The sequence below is a fragment of the Balaenoptera ricei genome, chromosome 2, assembly GCF_028023285.1.
Source record: "Balaenoptera ricei isolate mBalRic1 chromosome 2, mBalRic1.hap2, whole genome shotgun sequence".
In the NCBI taxonomy this organism is placed as follows: Eukaryota; Metazoa; Chordata; class Mammalia; order Artiodactyla; family Balaenopteridae; genus Balaenoptera; species Balaenoptera ricei.
The window spans coordinates 113,736,398-113,755,243 of NC_082640.1; the positions used below are offsets into that span (position 1 = coordinate 113,736,398).

Genomic DNA, 18,846 nt, shown 5'->3' on the forward strand with positions numbered 1-18,846 from the left:
GCGGAGCCAGAGCCGGCAAGCCCCGCCCCTCCCCGGACGCCTGCCCGGATTGGCCGCTGGCGGCCGCTGGGCGCCCCACCCGCGAGCACACGCGCAGCGCCCGAGGCGCGGGCCCAGGGGGCCCCCAAGGGCCGCCCGACCGCCGACCCTGGCCCCCTTCCGCTCGGACCCTGGCGGCCCGGTTGGCACCTATACCCTTCCCCACCTCTCTCCCCTTCCTTTCACTTTCTCACCCTCCTCTCACCCTTTCCCATGTTTGTTCCTCAGTAAAACCAGGCCTTCGTTACCAGCATAAAAAACCGGTGAGCGAGCACCTTCTGACAATTTGCTAAAGTTGGTTAACTAGTCAGTAAAATTCTAGTTTGGGATTAAGCATCAAGCACTCGGAGCGTGGGCCGAGCTCATGATTTCCAGGTGGAACGTCTCTGGGTCACGTCTATTGCTTAACCCTCCCACCTTTAAATGAACATTCATGCAACTGCGTGACATCTTTCAGGTGAAAGACAAAGTAGTCTTACACTTTGGGCGAGGATTTTTGCTCAGACTTCGTCCCCAATTTTTTCTCTATTTGGCTAACACTACATTCTCAAGAACCTACAATGGTCCCCCTTTACCTCCTGCATGAAGACCTGGTTGCTTGTACCTGGATTTTAAACCACTCATAATCTGGCCGCAGGCCTCTGTTTGTACTTATTTCCCACTGCCCTCACTCCCGTATTATTCCTTTGCTCAAGCGGTTTCATTTGCCTGGAGTAATGCGTGTCTCCTCTTCTCTGACTAGTCAGTTTTGAAACACTCTTCAGCTATTTCAGTCAACACAGACCACTTCCTTCTCTCAACTATCAGCATGAACTTCATGTTTACTCAGGTTAGTGCTTAACTCTACCTTGATTGTTTCCCATATTTCAGTAATTTCACACTAGTAAATTGTTTGAGATCACAGATCATATCTTAAACTTCTTTTTTTCCATTCAGGAGCTATTTTTTAAATTTTTACTGCAGCAGCTGGCATAATTATAGACATTTAGTAAACACTGAAAAAAAATCATTTATAATTGAGTGAATTTTTTTTCTAGCTAAACACACACAGATTTTGAAACTCAGATCCCACAACAAGAATTTGCCTTCTTCAGTAACAGTTCATGAGCACTTACTGTGCAGGGACTGCTGTGAACACTTTACATGTATTTACTTATTTAATCGCCACAGTAGTGGGGAGGTACTCATTATCCTCACTTTATAGATGAGGCTAAGACAGAAAGAGGTATAATAATTTGACTAAGGTTATACAGCTAGTAAGAGGTAGACCTGGAACTTGAACCCAGAAAATTTAGCTCCATAGCGCAAGTTCTTAACCGTTATGCCTCACTGGCTCAAAGCACAGCTTTAAAAAATATTGTTATGTGATTTCACCCTCACAACATTCCACAAGACAGCTGGCCTGAACGCTTCTAAAATATCAATGTAATGAAGTCACACACAAAGATGAGGGGACTGTTCTAAATTAAAGGACAACAGGGGACCTCCCTGGTGGTCCAGTGGGTAAGACTCCGCGCTCCCATCGCAGGGGGCTGGGTTCGATCCCTGGTCGGGGAACTTGATCCCACATGCATGCTGCAACTAAGGAGCCCACCTGCCACAGCTAAACATGCCACAACGAAGATCCTGTGTGCTGCAACTAAGACCCGGCACAGCCAAAATAAATAAATATTTAAAAAATAATAATAATAAAAATAAATTAAAGGACAATAAAGAGACATAACAACTAAATGCAAAATATGATCCTTGATTGAATCGGGGTTAGGAAAAAAAAACTATAATGGACATTATCAGGATAATTGGGGAAAATCGAATGTGGTAAATGAAATATATGAAACTAGATAATGTGATTATATCAGTATTAAACAGGCAGGTTATTGGCATCCCAATTTTACAGGAAACAGGATCAGAGAGAGGTTACTACAAGGTCTCATTGCCCCAAGCCGGCTGTCTTATTCAGCCCCCCAGTGCTGAAATATCTCCTCCATTCACTTGTTGGTTCTCAAAGTCTAGGATGTTCTTGGTAGGATCTGCTTCTCAGCAGAAAGGGCTGTTGCCTCCAAGTGTTTTTTTCACCCTAGCAGCACCCTGGCTTATATGGCAACCCAGGCAGCAGCTTTGCCTGTTACATGAAAATGAGGTGGCAGTGCTTATGTTCTTAAGGGTTATAGACTTCCTGTGTTTCCTTTCCCGTGTTTTCCATTATTAAAAAATAATAATAATACGGGACTTCCCTGGTGGTGCAGTGGTTAAGAATCTGCTTGCCAACGCAGGGGACACGGGTTTGATCCCTGGTTCGGGAAGATCCCACATGCCGCGGAGCAACTAAGCCCGTGTGCCACAACTACTGAGGCTGCGCTCTAGAGCCTGGGAGCCACAACAACTGAGCCTGCATGCCGCAACTACTGAAGCCCGCGCCCCTAGAGCCTGTGTTATGCAACAAGAGAAGCCACCGCAATGAGAAGCCCGCACACCGCAACGAAGAGTAGCCCCCGCTCACCGCAACTAGAGAAAGCCCGCACGCAGCAACAAAGACCCAACGCAGCCAAAATAAATAAATAAATAAAATAATAATAATAATATAAGCCAGGAAAATCATTAGAAAAGTAAACTTTTTACCTTTTTTTTTTTTTCCTTTTTAGCTGCACTGTGTGTAATGCGGGATCTTAGTTCCCTGAGCAGGGATCAAACCCGTGCCCCCTGCAGTGGAAGCATGAAGTCTTAACCACTGGACCACCAGAGAAGTCCCAGGAAAACATTCACTTTTGATAGGAATATATTAGGACATCTCATATCCTCAGGTGTACAGGTGATCATTTTCAAAAACGTTAGGATGAAGGGAAAACAAAACTGTTAATGACAATTATAATCAACATTTATTGAGGGTTTACTTGGTGCCAGCCACTCTATTTCATGTACTCAAGCCTATAAGTACGATTATATTGCCTCTTTTACTAATGAGAAAACTAAGACTCAGAGAGGGAGGGTGACTTCCCTCAAGGTCATTAAGCTCATTAAATGGTGGAGTCAGAACTTGAATCCAGGTCTTCTGACTCCAGGACCTGTGCTCTTGACCATTCGTTAGTCTCTGCCTAAATTGCAATCCACTCTGCCTTGCGATGTTATACTCTTTTGCTCTCTTGTTCTGAGTCCACGAAAGAGAAGCCTGTCTTCCCTCTGATTATCAGTAGAATGTTCACAACCCCCATACAACATCTCTTGGGATATATCTTTAATTATGAGTCCATTTCTACAAAGGTCAGAGTTAAGATGGAAAAGCCATTTCTTTTCTTTCTTTCTTTCTATTTTTTTTTTTGGTCACGCCATGCGGCATCCGCGACCCTGCAGTGGAAGCTCAGAGTCTTAACCACTGGACCACCAGGGAAGTCCTGTCATTTCTTTTTCTTTTAATTTTTTTCCTTATTGTCACAGGGGAATCTTTGGTAGAAAGTTTGAGTAAACCATTTTTGTGCTCTTAGGTAATGAGAATAGGGAGAAAATGCACCTTTTTCACCTAATTACAATTTAAAATTCTAAAGCATTTGAGATTTCAAATGTTAAACTTCACAGATGACTTGTCAATTGAGGAAAAGCTACTTATTTAGCTTTGAATCAAACAGATCTCTTTAGTATTTTAAGCTGTTTCTGTTCAGTGAGATCCCAAAGGGGCCTCTCCACACAGTGAAATCTAACTTCCCCTGGCATGAGGCCAGGAAGCTGTTTCTGACAGTCATTCATTACCACACCCAAGAGCATTTTAGAACAGTAGTGGAAGGAAATCCCAGAGCCAGTTGGGACTGTGTCCTCAGAGACACTGGTGAGGGAAGTGTCTGAGAGAGTTGAGATTTGGAGAAATGAGAGAGGTTACAGAAAGGTGGAAGATAATGCAAAGGAAAAGAGAAGGAAGAGAGGCAGGTAGCAGGGAATAGTACTCAAGAGTGAAGAAAGGAGTTTATGCTGTAGCAGGAGTGAGGGCTGATTAGATTTTAAAAGAAAAAAGTTATGGATTTAATGATTTATTGAATGCAAAATTGTATAAACAGCTGGGAAGTTTTTCTTTAAAGACCTGCAAATAAAGAATAAATTAAAATGCAATAAAATAAAAAATTAAAGATAGGTAAATGCAAAGTAAAAGGAGGAAGAGGAAAAGAAAGATGCCAGCTTATATAGGTAGAAGAAATGACAGAATTTGAAAAACCAACATTTGCAACCACCAATGCAAAAGTTGATTAAGGAAGGATCATCAGTGGATGCTAAAACCAATGGGTGCAAGACTATGGGAGTACAGGATTTTCCCATGATTTCAAATAATCACTCTACTTATTATTAGTTTACTAATTAATTACAAAGGGCAAATAATGTACCTTTATTTCTTTTTTTTTATAAATTTATTTATTTATTTTTTATTTTTGGCTGTGTTGGTTCTTCGTTGCTGTGCAGGGGCTTTCTCTAGCTGCGGTGAGCGGGGGCTACTCTTCATTGTGGTGCATGGGCTTCTAATTGCGGTGGCTTCTCTTGTCGTGGAGCACGGGCTCTAGGCGTATGGGCTCAGTAATTGTGGCGCAGGGGCTTAGTTGCTCCGCGGCATGTGGGATCTTCCCGGACCAGGGCTCGCACCCCTGTCCCCTGCATTGGCAGGCGGATTCTTAACCACTGTGCCATCAAGGAAGTCCCCAAATGGAGAAACCTAGCAGGCAAACTTCAGCGTCATCTATAATGTAACAAACTGACATTATGTGTCTCCAGCAGCAGTGCAATGGGAAGTATACAATATCACCTAGGCAATATTCTTGCTAAAAATGTTTAACTTGAATCTAATCATGAGGAAAGAATCAGACAAATCCAGATTTCACAGGACATATTATGGTCTGTGCTCTTCAAAGTATAAATGTCATAAGAGACACACACACAAATATGAGGACCTATTCTAAATTAAAGGCAACTGAAATGACACGACAGTTAAATGTGATGTGTGAACCTTGATTGAATCCTGGATCAGGAAAAAATATATATAATGTACATTACTGGGACAGTTGGTGAATTTGAATACAGACAGGGTATTAGATAATACGATCATAGTAATGTTAAATTTCTTGTTGTGATAACAGTACTGTGGTTTTGTAAGGGAATATCTTAGTTCTTAGGAGACATATTTAAGGGTCAAATGTCATGATCTCTGTAACTTACTTTCAAATGATTCAGTAAAATAAATATTAATAAATAAATGGATGTATACATATAAAGTAAATGTGGCAAAATGATAACAATTAGTGAACATATGTGAAGGGTAAGTGGGTATTCATTGTACTATTCTTTCAACTTCTCTGAAGTTTTCAAGCATTTCAAAAAATTTTAAATATAGATAAAATTGTTTGCTTTAGATATTTAGATTCAGCCCTTTCTCAAGACAAGGTTAGGGTCTTAAGGTCCCTGGAATTCTCTGATTTATTTTAGGACTCCATTATAATTCTTCAGAAAATTCTAAAGCACATGTTAATGAACACCACCTAGGATGTCAAAACATTTTGTTTAAACCGGTGGAAGAAAGACAAGTGGCAGCAATTCTAGATTTTGAAGGAAACCAAAACCCAAAGAAAGGTGGCTTGTCTCCATTTTTGGGTGTGGGGCTTGGTGGCACAACTTCCTCTCTTTCACCATTAGTCCTTCCCTTATAAAGAACAAGTCACTCATGCACCTGACATCCAGGAACCAGGCTTGGGTATTGGCTAAGCCTCTGTCCATGGATTGACGAGAAAGCAAAATAAAACAAAATATGGTAAGGGAGATAACCTACAGAGCTACACCTGGAGCTCAGTTCTTCAAGGGCTGATCGTATTTTGTGTGAGACTAATCCTGCCATTTGAAGAGAAAGAGAGCAGGACTGCAGAATCCAGGCAAGGTGGGGATGCTTGGCAAAACTGCCTTTTGGGGCTTCCCTGGTGGCGCAGTGGTTGAGAATCTGCCTGCCAATGCAGGGGACGCGGGTTCGAGCCCTGGTCTGGGAAGATCCCACCTGCCGCGGAGCAACTAGGCCCGTGAGCCACAACTACTGAGCCTGCGCGTCTGGAGCCTGTGTGCCACAAGAGAGGCCGCGACAGTGAGAGGCCCGTGCACCGTGATGAAGACTGGCCCCTGCTCGCCGCAACTAGAGAAAGCCCTCGCACAGAAACAAAGACCCAACACACCCAAAAATAAATAAATAAATAATTTAAAAACAAAAAAACAAAAAAAACTGCCTTTTATGACACTTAGTTGTAGTTATTTATAAGCAGGGGGGTGGCAAAACATTTTTAAAAGATTCATAAAGCAAGTAATTTTAATTTGTCTTAATTTAAAAATTAATATAACGTTTCATAGTATGTTTCAGAGGAGCAAACAGCATCTTGAAATGCAACAATAATAGGGAGTCACAATGCTGAGAAGGGTAAGAATCACTGGCGTTAAGACACCATAGTGAAATCCTTCATTCATTCATTTATTCATTAAAAATACATTTATTATCTCTACCGAGTAGCCTGCAGCACGCTAGACATTGGGGAATAAACAAAAAGTGTAGTAGAGTTAAGTGTTTAACTGAAAAGGAAGACAGGTATCATAAAACAATCAGAGACCTTACACAGATGCTCATGGATGTAGCCCATGCAGCCAAGGACCACACCTGGGCTCTACTGACTCAAGGCTGATCCACCTTTATGTGCATTTTCCCTCTTTGGGACTTACTTAGAGATGTGGGACCATGCTTAATCTGTTGTTCTGGTTTAAACTGCTCCATTGCTTTCTTTTCTAAAGATTAAGCTTTGAGTGCAGCCTCAAGACTCAAGGGAAGCAGAGTGATTATGAGCCCTCCCACAGAACCCTGGTGCTCAATGGATTCCCTCTAATCAGACAACAATGCACATCACCACTCCAGATGAACTACCATGAAAAAAGGGTCGATGTATTCTGTGAAACTCTATGCATGGGGAAGCTAAGAATGTCTGATGTCCTTGGGATAGTGATGATATTGAGGCGAGGCTAGGAAAAGAGCTGCAGTAGGTACAAAAATATCCCTTTGACTTTGGTCCCTTGTGGGCTACACACATTCCTACGTGGACCTACTTATTTCCTTCTTACCAGAAGCACCTGCTATTCCTGTCTCCCTGGGAACTTGTGGCCCCCCTCTCGCCATTTGAACAGCCTCGGTCCTGACCTGTGAGCATGTATGTGTGAGGTGTGTGGCCAGGGGGTCTGAAAGTGAGGGGAGAGAGGACCTCTTTGTGAGTCAAAAAGTAAAATGTTAAAAGGTACTGAATCTGTGATCCTGCCTCACTTACCCTCCTGCTCTTATGAGAGGGGTTTCTGCTTTTCTGTCTTCCTGGCTGGGTTGAGAAAAGGTGGTTCTGAGAGAGCTCAAACCTTCTTTCCCACCTTGCACAAGCAGAGTAGACAGAGAGAGATTCTTGCAGAATGTAAGTGACTGTGACAGTACAGGGGCAGCACACAGAGGCACGTGTTCAGTATGTATGGCTGGAGAAATTATCTGTCTCCAGGGGGACATGTTTCACTGTGCATTAGCTTCTCGCTGCTTCCTTCTTCCCGATTTCTCTGCCCACTCTCTCTATCACTTGTCCTTCTGAGTCTCCCTTCCCACTCCCTGACCCACACCCCCATTCACAGTCCAGCTCTGCCCATCAACGTCTCCATCCATCTTCTCTGCCACGACCCGTCTCCCTCTCCTCTTTGCTCAATCTCACTCTTGCTGTCCAGGAGTCACTTTTCTGTCTCATTTGTCTCTTGTTTTCTCTAGCTCACTTTCTCATATTCCATCTGTGTTTCCCTCTGTAATACCAGTTTTTTGGGTACCCTGAAGCTAGCAATAACCTTTTCTTGTTACATTAGTGTCCATAAGCAGCACTTGGTTTATTGATTGATTAGTTTTTATTTAAATTCTGTGGAGGAAAGAGAAGGGAATTTTTATCAAGTGAGAGCAGAGAGAAAACATGAAATCAACAGAGACACAACAGAAAGAAGGCGCATCCTGAGAAGATGGGGGTGGGGCTGATATAGGGGGAGGCATCAGAAGGCGTTGAACCCACGATGTCTAATTTCCTTTCACATAAACTGGTTCAGATCTTCACGGCTGATGACAGCTAAGTCTGGATTATAAAGTGTGACGTGCCAAGTTAGGCTTGGCACCTGACTCAGAGGCAGAGCTTCAGGGAGAAATGAGTTGGGTTAAATAAACCCAAGAAGCTGACGTGGGTAGAATTTCTTCTGCCTGACCCATTAACAACTGCGAATGGGACATTTTAGAAATGGTTTTTATGGAAATGCTTCAGTGGGGCATAGCCCTGAGAAGCAAGAACTTGGCTCTGAGGCCAGGCCTGGGGTGCACCGCAGGGATGTGGAGAGTCAGCTGATGCAGGGGTGGGGGGCGGCCTGGGTCAGGCAGGAGGTGGCGACAGCTGCTCATCAGGGCAGTTGTGACTGCTGTGTTTGCTCTCTCGTCTTGCCCGCTATAATTAAAGCTTTCCCAATACGATTCTGGCTTCCTAAAGGGAAACTAGAATTTAAAAAACAAACAAGAAAAAGTACCCCAGGGCTTCCCTGGTGGCGCAGTGGTTGAGAATCTGCCTGCTAATGCAGGGGACACGGGTTCGAGCCCTGGTCTGGGAAGATCCCACATGCCACGGAGCAGCTGGGCCCGTGAGCCACAACTACTGAGCCTGCGCGTCTGGAGCCTGTGCCCTGCAACGGGAGGGGCCGCTATAGTGAAAGGCCCGCGCACCGCGATGAAGAGCGGTCCCCGCACCGCGATGAAGAGTGGCCCCCACTTGCCGCAACTAGAGAAAGCCCTCGCACGAACCGAAGACCCAACACAGCCAAAAATCAATAATAAATTAATAAATAAAGTAGCTATAAAATTAAAAAAAAAAAAAAAAAAAAAAAAAGATCAAGGTGACCAGCTAGCTGTGTGACCTTGGCCCCACAACACTTTAAAAAAAAAAAAAAAAAAAAAAAAAAAAGTACCCCAAAATAGCAGAGATGCTTAGTTGCAATATACATGTTTTATTTTATTTTTTTAAATAAGTTTATTATTATTAAAAAATTTTTTTGGCTGCGTTGGGTCTTTGTTGCTGCACGCGGGCTTTCTCTAGTTGCAGCAAGCGGGAGCTAGTCTTCGTTGCAGTGCACGGGCTTCAGTAGTTGTGGCGCACGGGCTCAGTAGTTGTGGCACACGGGTTTAGTTGCTCCGCGGCATATGGGATCTTCCCGGGCCAGGGCTCGAACCCGTGTGAACCCGTGTTTCCTGCATTGGCAGGCGGATGCTTAACCACTGCGCCACCAGGGAAGCCCCGATACATATGTTTTAAATCATAAAGCTGTTAATCCTGTCTTGAGGTCACTGCTGCTGGTCAGTTTCAAAGCATCTAATCTACTGCTAAAGCCCTGGCAGGAGGGGCTCTTAACAAAACAATCAAAACTAACAGAAAATGAAATACCTAATTGTATTCACCAAATTAGATACGCTCATGTGAATTCATCACTGACCCAACCATCCTCCTTCTTCTGAGACTAGGGAAATGCTTCCCCAGTTTCCCTCCACCTTTTTTCACCTTACTCCCTTTCCATCCCCCCTCTTGCCTCGCTCCCCGGAGAGTCCACATAGAACCTGTGGACCATAACAAATCAGTTGTTTTATTTCCCCTCAAAGGATGTAACTTTCCATTCCCCAAATGGCTTTGACAGTTTTCTCATTTGCTAGCTGAGGAGGATATCAAGAGACATTGACCTTCTGGTTTTGCCTAAAGAGGGAACACTCAGTAACTATTATGCTTCAGTCCCTGATTTAACTGTGACCTTCCTCCCTCCTCCTCATGTCCTCGCCTACCTTTTCACCTTCCCTCATGAACATTCTACTCACCCCACAGGGCACCGCTGCTCCCCGTAGCCCTCCCTTGCCTGGTTTGGAGATGCTATAAGGCACATCTGTCTTCAACCCCACAGCATTCCCTGCCAGCAAGAGGAAGCATGGGGCCTCTAGGAGTGTTTTGCTCCCTGTTTAACCAGATTAGTCCCATCACCTACCCTGAGGAGTCAGATTTGGGTGTTACTGAGCTATCTGTGGAAGGAGAAATTGTCAGACATCACTTAAAAAGCCCTGGCCCTTGGATGCCTGGGAACTGCAGAGAGAAATTAATCTTCTGGCTATTTAAGGCAATTTCTTTTCCATCATCCTTTGTCAAGAGGATTGCACTGGGAAATTAATCTGATGGGAGTCCCTGAACTGGTACACTCCACTCAACAGCATCTCTCCAGTGCTGTGCAGTATCCGTCATCCCCGCACAGGCAGAGACACACATCACTGCAAAGCCAACTCCCCACCATTCCCAGCAGCAAGAAACTGCAATTGCAGAGTGAGTGTCACTGGGCCTGGAGACTTGCAGTTTTCCTCTATCTCTGCTCTACTTTCTTTCCAGAAAACCTACCACAGGTTGATCTCTTCCATTAAGCCACTCTTTCTTTTATCCAAAATGCAGGAAGGCAGAGAAGCAGGGATATGCCAGAACACAGGACTCTAGGATATGCATTTTTTTGCCTGAACATAAGGACTCAGCCAGTGCAGAATAGGTGTTTACACTGAATAGCTAGACCACTGCAAAGTCAGGTGTGAGACAGCAACAAGGCAAGGGCAGCATTGCTTCATGACTATCTCTTCTCTCCAGACTGAATTTTCTTTCATGGGAAAAGAGCCCAGGGAGTCTCATGCTCTCTGGGGGTCAATGTAAAAGAATTCCAATCTTCAACTCTCTTTTCATCCTCAAGGTTATTTCCCAGGGCAGTTGTTTTCAAATTGTGTTCCTTGGGGTTCCAAGAAGTTCCAGGGAGTATGCGTGGGGGGCCGGGGGGGTGGCGATGTGGGAAGTGGCTGGAGGGGTAAGCTCAATGGTTGAGGTGCTGGGCCCTTCAACTCTACTTCAATCTGATTTGATTTCTTTCAGGGGCTTGGATTTCTCCTAAGAGTTCATTTTTTAAAAAGAGTTCTAATTTTGTAAAAGGTCTGCAAACGACTGTCCTAAGTGAGAGGAAGATGACCGTCTCTGCCTCTTGCAGCTAAGCATCTGCCGACGGCTGCGCAGAAGGGAGCTGTAGCGTGGCTCCTGCCTGCTTTGACTGTAGAGCAGGTCTAGGTCCACGCTGGCAGCTCCTCCGCTCCAGGGGCTCTGGAGGCACCTTTCAGCAAAATGAATCTCCTTAGGCACGAGAGTCATTTGTTTTCCAAACTCCCTTCTCTGGTCTCACTAATTCCCAATTTCCCTGCATTTCACAAATGCAATTAACAAGCCTCCATCAGTTCCTGGCCGACAGCCCTCATCAGTCAATACGGAGACTGCAGGAGGCTGAAGGGGGAGGGAAGGTGCAAGAAGGGAAGGTTGCTGCAGTATGGGGGAGAAGAGGCTTTACCCCTCTATTTCTGTGGATAACCCTTCCCAGCCCCTTGGCCTCAAAAGACGACACTGTATTGTCACCCTCACCAACCACTTTCTTCCTTCTTGCCAGCTAATACAAAGCAGTGTTTATGCCCTCCTCTCCCATTTCTTAAAAGTTTCTCCCATCAACCTCCTCTATCTCCTCTATGTCCTATGTCTTCTCTTTAACAGAAGGCCTTGCCATCTGCTGCCACCATAGCTTGGGAAGCCCCTCAGCGCTGGGTGTGATAAATCAGCCATCTCTCTGCTCTCAGCAGGGCCTCTTCCCCACCCACACGTTCCAGTGAAAATTTTGTGCCGCTTCCTGCCCAGGAGGCTATAAGTCCACCATCATCTCCGTCTGTCTCCCACACTGGCACACACTGGAGGGCCAGGACAGGGATCACCAGGCTGGTGGTCACTACTGCTTTCACACACACCTCTTTGTCCTCTTTTCCCAGGGTCAAAGCCTTCCCTTCCCAACTGGCTTACCCTCTCCACCTTTCTGCTCTGCATGTAGCATCAGCCTCCCCTCCCCCACCACAGGAGGAGAGCTTTTTTTCCTCCAGAGCTCGGCCTGGTACAGCCCTGTGCATCTTTCCACCTCATCAACTTTTCATCTCTTTGCAAACAGAATCAGGAAGTCTCTCCCTTCTCCCTCCCTCTCCTTCTCCTTTGTTATTAGCTTCATGAGTGGGGACGTTAATGTATTCACTAGACAATGTCTTCACACCACTGTTGCCTGTAATTACAGTCACTTCCCTCCCACTGTCCCGGCTTATTTGACTGTAAAGTGCTTGGAGGGGGGACAGTGTGGAGAAAAGACACAACACAGGCTGAGATCGAGTAGTGTAATGTTAATATCCAAGAAAGTAAAACCAAGAATTACCTCTGCAGTAACTCATTAACAACGGATAACACATGGAGGTCAATGCACCAGAGATTAAAAAAAAATGATCGATACAATCAGGGACCCCTCCACTACAGGATGGGGAGCTGTACCCATATTACCAACAACAGTCACCCCAAGCAAGGCAAGCAGCCACATCTGCCCTCCTTCAGGGGGTAGATCCACTATACTTGTCATGTAGATCAGCTACATTGTCACTGGAGACTCGGATCCAGCCATCCTCCCGGACATGGTAGAGGTTGACGGAACCTCCTGAGTAGGCATCTCTGTAGGTGGCTTGGTAGATGGCTCGACGGGCCAGATCATAGGCCTCTTCCACCTCCAGGTCATAGGAGTAACCCCTATCCATGACCCCATAAGCATACACAGAGCCAGAACCTACAGAGAAGGTGGCCCCTGAGATCCGGTTTCCTTCACTGTCCACGTAGTACAGGCCTGGAAAGAGAGATGACGTTAGTAAGAAAAAAATGATCACCCCTTTTGACATCTGATTCATCCTCCAAGGCAACAGTTCTCCATTCCTGTTGAAACCCAGGGGAGACCAACAGAAATACAACAAAATAACACTTCTATAAAATTACTTTTAAAAAAAAAGGTGAAGGGGCTTCCCTGGTGGCGCAGTGGTTGAGAATCTGCCTGCCAATGCAGGGGACACGGGTTCAAGCCCTGGTCCGGGAAGATCCCACATGCTGCGGAGCAACTAAGCCCGTGCGCCGCAACTACTGAGCCTGCGTGTCTGGAGCCTGTGCTCCGCAACAAGAGAGGCCGCGATAGTGAGGCCCGCGCATCGTGATGAAGAGTGGCCCCCGCTTGCTGCAACTAGAGAAAGCCCTTGCACAGAAACGAAGACCCAACACAGCCAAAAATAAATAATAAATAAATTTTTAAAAAAAAGTGAAGAAATCAAATTAAATTTTAAGACTTCAGGATTCTACACATACCATCCCATCTTACCTCACATTACAGTAACTGCCTTGTCTGTCTTCTCTGTACAACCAAAAAGCAAGTATAATTCAAATGACTTAGGTTTCAAGCACAGAACTTCAGGCGCTGCGAGAGGTAATACTTAAGACAATCCTGGGATTTCCCTGGCGGTCCCGTGGTTAACACTCTGCACTTCCAATGCAGTAAGTGCAGGTTCGATCCCTGGTTGGGGAACTAGGATCCCACAGGCTGTGCAGCCAAAAAATGAAGGAAAAAAAAACAAACAGAAAGACAATCCCAACCCTCAGAGTTTAGACTATCTGGAGCGCAAGGCATACATCACACAGTAAGAGAATAAAGCCTATAATTTTAAATCATATTGTAAAGACCTGCACTGTCCAGTATGGTAGCCACTAGCCACAGGTGACTACTGAGCATTTGAAATGAAGCTAGTACCACATGCTGGAGTAATAATATTTTGGATCTATTGGGTTAAATAAAATATATTATTAAAATTAATTTTCCTTTTTATTTTTAAAAATGTGGCTACTGTAACATTTAAAATTACATGTATGGCTCATACTATATTTCTATTGGACAGTGCTGGTACAGTGGTAGGCCAGGTCAACCGCCTATTTTTTTAATTTTAATTTTTTAAATTAATTTTTTTTTGGCTGTGCTGAGCGGCTTATGGGATCTTAGTTCCCCAAACCCAGGCCCTCGGCAGTGAAAGCGCACAGTCCTAACCACCAGACTGCCAGGGAATTCCCCCAAGCACCAATTTTATAAAGTTTTATTGGAACATAGCCACAGCCATTTGTGTATATATTGTCTATGCCTCCTTTTTTGCTAAAACAATGGAGCTATGTAGTTGAGACAAAGATCATATAGCCTGCAAGCCTAGAATATTTACTTATATTTGGCCCTTTATGAAAAAGTTAGCCAACCTCTGGTATAGACAAAAGTTTAGACAAAGATGTAGTAAAATTTTTATCATTTCCATCTGCCCACTGGGCCTCTCCAGCTGGATGCCTTTGTCACCAAATTCATATTTAAATTTCCTGTCCTCAAATACTTTCAGTGGTTCTCCATTACCTACCAAACTCATCCGTCTTCTGCCCCACCAATCCACTTCCTTCTGTATTTTCAAGTTCTGTCAATGCATCACTAATCTTCTTCCTATTTCAGTGGTTCTCAACACTCACTATGCATCAGAATCATCTAAGGAAGTTTTTTTTTTTTTTTTTGCCACAGCAAGCGGCTTGCAGGATCTTAGTTTCTGGATCAGGGATCAAACCCAGGCCCCGGCTGTGAAAGTGCTGAGTCCTAGCCACCGGACCACCAGGGAACTCCCAGGAAGTTTTTTAAAAAGATGCCTAGGACTTAGCCCAGGTATTCTTTTTCAATTGGTCTGGGTGGGGGACAAGCACGGGGCTAGATTCTTAAGTCTTCAGGTGATTATGATACAAGCCAGGTTGAAAAGCACTGCCCTTATCAGTTTTCAGGTTCCAGTGGTTCTAACATGGAGCCCGTCCTCAAGTCCCATTGCCACTACCTTGCCTAGTCAGCTCACCATCTGGTTCCAGTTGCTTCACAATTAAACTAGACTTTAGTTCCAATTAAATTAGATGTCCAGTTAACTTCCCCCAAAATCTCATGCTTCTTCCCTGTCTTCTTTTGTTCATTCTGTTTCCTTTCTCTCATTTTCACATCCAGGAAAATGAGTCCTCCCCAATTCCCCCCATCAGAAGCAATCCCCCCCCACCCCCCAAATTCCTTCAGCATTTTATTGGTTCTCTTTAAAGTGGAATTCATCTCATTCAGCCCTGCATTAAGTAATCTGTGATCCTTTCTCAGTCAGCTTGAGGCCAGGGGCTGACTCATCCTGAATGGGACAGCTTGTCAGGAAGGCTTCTTGAGATGGTACAATTTAGGTTATGCTATGACTTCCTGTGTTTTCCTTGCTAGCCAGCTTCTGTACTCTCTTACACTGTTTTCCACCACCTGGGACCAATCCAATAGCTAAGGATTCAAAACAACATTTCTGAAATGCTACCCTAGACCACACAAGATGTATGGAAGTGTTCTTTCACACTTTTCAAAGAGAAAAGTGTTTCAGTTTCCAAAGTAACAAACTGAGCTCCTCTATCACATGCACTTTTAAATCTCTCCTCATTCATCCTCTATTGAGTAATGAACTAATATTCTCCAAAGCAAATGAAAAAGTGGTGGGTCTCCTACAGTTGTTCAAAAGAGGAAAACTAGGCATTTACAAAGCAGGTAAATGAGGGAATTCCCTGGTGGTCCAGTGGTTAGGACTCAGTGCTTTCACTGGTCAGGAATCCCTGACAGTTCAATTCCTCCTAGTCAGGGATCCCGCAAGCAGTGCAGTCAAAAAAAAAAAAGGGGGGGGGGGGCGGGGGGAGGTAAATGAATGAAGCAAAGCCAATAGGAGGAAAGATTAACTATTTTCAAGCACCAACGGGGAAAATTAAACAGAAAGTGACTAGCTGTATCCCAGCTTAACTAAAGGGACATTCAAAATTGGCTGAACAAGAGCTGATATCAGATACAAGACTGAATTTCCTGTCAAGGTTTTTATATACCAGAAAGAAAAATAGGCTAAGGAATTTCTTTTCAGAGATGACAACAGAACCTAGGTGATTATATCAAGCAAAGAAAGGAGATGAGTCCCAAAGGGCCCCCCTTCTAGGCCAAAGACTCTCTTCAGGTAAAAAGGGAAGAGAAATGACTAACTTTTGAGTAGGTACTTAGTTTCGCTGTCCAATATGGTAGACACCAGCGACATGTGGCTGTTGAGCACCTGAAATGGGGCTAACGACACATGCCGAAATGATAATATTTTAGTTATTCTGGATTAAGAGAACTGTTAAAATTAATTTCACCCATTTCTTTTCACTTTTTAAATACATCCATTAGAAAATGTAAAATTACATGTGCAGTTCACATTGTATTTCTATCAGATGGCACTGACTAGAGTTTTTATGTCTATTAGCTGATTTAATTCTTAAATACAACTCTTTGCAGGTCTTATCATTTTACAGGAGAGGCCAGAAGGAAACACATTACGTGTCAGACACTACATGCTTGACATGTATTACCTCATGGAACCTATGTAACAGACGATGAAACAGTCTGAGAAAATAAGCAACCTGCCCAAGGTCAGAGGGGTGGTCAATGACACAGCTGATCTACTTCCCTGCCCCTTCCTACACTACAGTCCTTCCTTGAACAAACAGACGAAACGACTGAGAACTAACCAACACATCCCCAGCACTGACATACGCTCTTTCATTCATCTGTTCATCCAACCCCTCCTCTCTGTAGTGCCAGCCCAAGAATCACATGGTTGCAGCTTAACTCACCAGGGCCTCTCTTATCCCAGCCACAGATCATGGTGCCCATGGACAGCCCCATGCCTTTATACTGATACACCATGTTGGCAAGCAGCTTGGAGGCAGCTGCTACCGAGATGCGTTCCTTGTTTCGAAGCTCATAGATTCGACACTGCCGAGCCAACAGCCGCTCCCAAAAGCTGCAATCCGCTGCACCCCCAGCCATAGTACCCAGCAGGTAGGGGTTGATCTCTATCACCTTCTTTACTGTCTGGGAGGCAATGTAGGCACCTGCTGTGGCCCGGGAGTCTGCTGCAACAATGACTCCATGGCGAAACTGTTAAGATCAGAGGAAACACAAAACAGGCCACATGAGACCACAAAACATCATCTTTGACATTTCTTTATGCATCAGTGCAAACCCAGAACATCTCTGTCTCTGCCGTTTTATACTTCACAACATACTTTCCCTCATATTAATGTCACTAGAGTTTCACATCAATCCCTTGACATGGGATTACCTTCAGTATTACCTTCACTTGATGGCTGAGGAATGAGATCGAATGACCTACCCTAGATCATACAGCCAGTTACTGCAAAGCTGGGCCAGGAATCCCAATTGTCTGGCTCCTAGTACAGTGCTTCCTCCCACCAACATTCCTCCTCAAGCTATAACGTTTCGGTAACCCTGGCCTATCGGGGCTACTCAGTTTCTAAAACCTTTGGTGGTTAGAACAGCCTTCCCTCTGCCAGTGTTCACTGCTGCTGCGTCCTTTCCTGGACAGGAGCACCCTGGGGTCACCTAGGTATCAACCCAAGCAGCCTCGGGCTCCTTCTCCCACTTACCACACGCCCCGCCCTTCCAGCCCCGTCACCCCCCACTCCGGCCAGAGCGAGAACCGAGGCCTCTCGGGGCAGTGAGACAGCGAAACCGCCGGGGTTGGGGTGAGAGGCCCGAGCCTCCGTCTGGGTTTCGTGGCCGCGACCACCGCGGGTTCCGGACTAGCTGGGAGGTCGGGAAGGGCGCGGGCGCGCGCAACTCTGCCCGGCGCGACGGCTGGGTCCGCACCTTGAAGGCCAGGGTGGTGGTTCCATGAAGTATTTCGATTCTCGGCTCCTCTGGGACACCCCAGCTGGGCGCGACCAGGCTCAGCCCATCGCTGGGACTCCCTGGACCCAGGTCCAGCAGATCCGCACGACCCCCGAGCCCGAAAAACCCGCGCCGGTTCACGGGTAACGGCCTCTCCAACACGCTAGCCAGCGCCATGTCTAGTAAGGGCAAAGGGAACTGCCTGCCAGAACGCCTAGCAAAGAGCGGCCGGGCAACGCCTCGTCGTCACAGCTTCACTCCCTATTAAATCTATCACAGGGAGCAACCATTTTAACTCCTGGCAACCACGCCTCCAAACACAGGAGCCAGACGCGAGTGATTATTTTCACCGAGGAGGAAAAAATAAATGGCTTCACTCCTCTTAAATTACAAAGGGATGTGGCTGCCATCTTGACTTTGGTCACGTAAACAACACGGGATTAGATTAACCTCAAATTCATAGGAAGCAATCGCAAACGTCCAGGTCGAGGGAGGGAAGTGGGGCCGGCCATCTTTCAGAAGGGCGTGACTGGATGAAAACCTGTTCTAAACCGGTAGCGGTAAATCAGCCCCGCCCCGCCCCGCCTGGTGTCCAAGCAACACTTACATCACTACTGCTTCAGCAGTCTGTTAACGCGACTGAAGTTGCCATTTTGTGTAAGGGTACTCTCTAATACTGGGTAAAGTAATGATCTATGCTGAGGCCATTTTCCTATGAAGTTAGTAAAACCACAGTAGTTTGTGCTAAAAAGCGCAACAAAATAAGAGCGCTATACCGCTTGTTGTTTGATAACATCAGTCGCCACGCTAGCCACGTTCTTTAACAGTAACCAATTTTTAAGATTCAGTGTTGTCTTTACTCCCACCCTCTGGTGGAAATTCTACTGAGTAATGAATTGACCAAAAGGCAGATAGAAGAATAAAGAAGGAAAAGCAAAGGGCCCAGTTAATCCACAGACTGGGTTCGCAATTCAGCTCCTGAATAACTGAGTCAATAGTAATTTACCATTTCAGAGCCCGGAGGAGAGTTGAGGCTCCATAAAGATGTACAAAGAGGTTTTCTGACTTAAGCTAGCT

The 18,846-nt window shown here is 45.2% G+C and overlaps 1 protein-coding gene and 1 long non-coding RNA gene across 2 annotated transcripts; one reads left to right on the forward strand and one right to left on the reverse strand.

Annotated features, from left to right (window-relative positions):
* The first annotated feature begins 75 nt into the window (after nucleotides 1–75).
* Nucleotides 76–6,211, forward strand: LOC132360553 (uncharacterized). The gene is made up of 3 exons (XR_009501126.1): nucleotides 76–302; nucleotides 782–868; nucleotides 6,015–6,211. It is a non-coding gene; the product is annotated as an uncharacterized LOC132360553 (long non-coding RNA).
* Nucleotides 6,212–12,326: 6,115 nt separating this feature from the next.
* PSMB5 (proteasome 20S subunit beta 5) lies at nucleotides 12,327–17,972 on the reverse strand. The gene is made up of 3 exons (XM_059913854.1): nucleotides 17,749–17,972; nucleotides 16,710–17,016; nucleotides 12,327–12,834 (listed from the first exon to the last, which is right to left on the reverse strand). Exons 1-3 carry the CDS (start codon nucleotides 17,944–17,946, stop codon nucleotides 12,548–12,550), a joined length of 792 nt encoding a protein of 263 aa, XP_059769837.1. The 5' UTR covers nucleotides 17,947–17,972; the 3' UTR covers nucleotides 12,327–12,547.
* Between the last annotated feature and the right edge of the window lie 874 nt (nucleotides 17,973–18,846).

Excerpts from the sequence above, each read along its gene's own strand:
- PSMB5 (XM_059913854.1), bottom strand. The coding sequence starts at position 17,946 with ATGGCGCTGGCTAGCGTGTTGGAGAGGCCGTTACCCGTGAACCGGCGC. Across the intron at positions 17,017-17,748 it reads CCACCACCCTGGCCTTCAAG|TTTCGCCATGGAGTCATTGT; the intron begins GTGCGGACCCAG and ends TGATCTTAACAG. Across the intron at positions 12,835-16,709 it reads CTGGGATAAGAGAGGCCCTG|GCCTGTACTACGTGGACAGT; the intron begins GTGAGTTAAGCT and ends CTCTCTTTCCAG.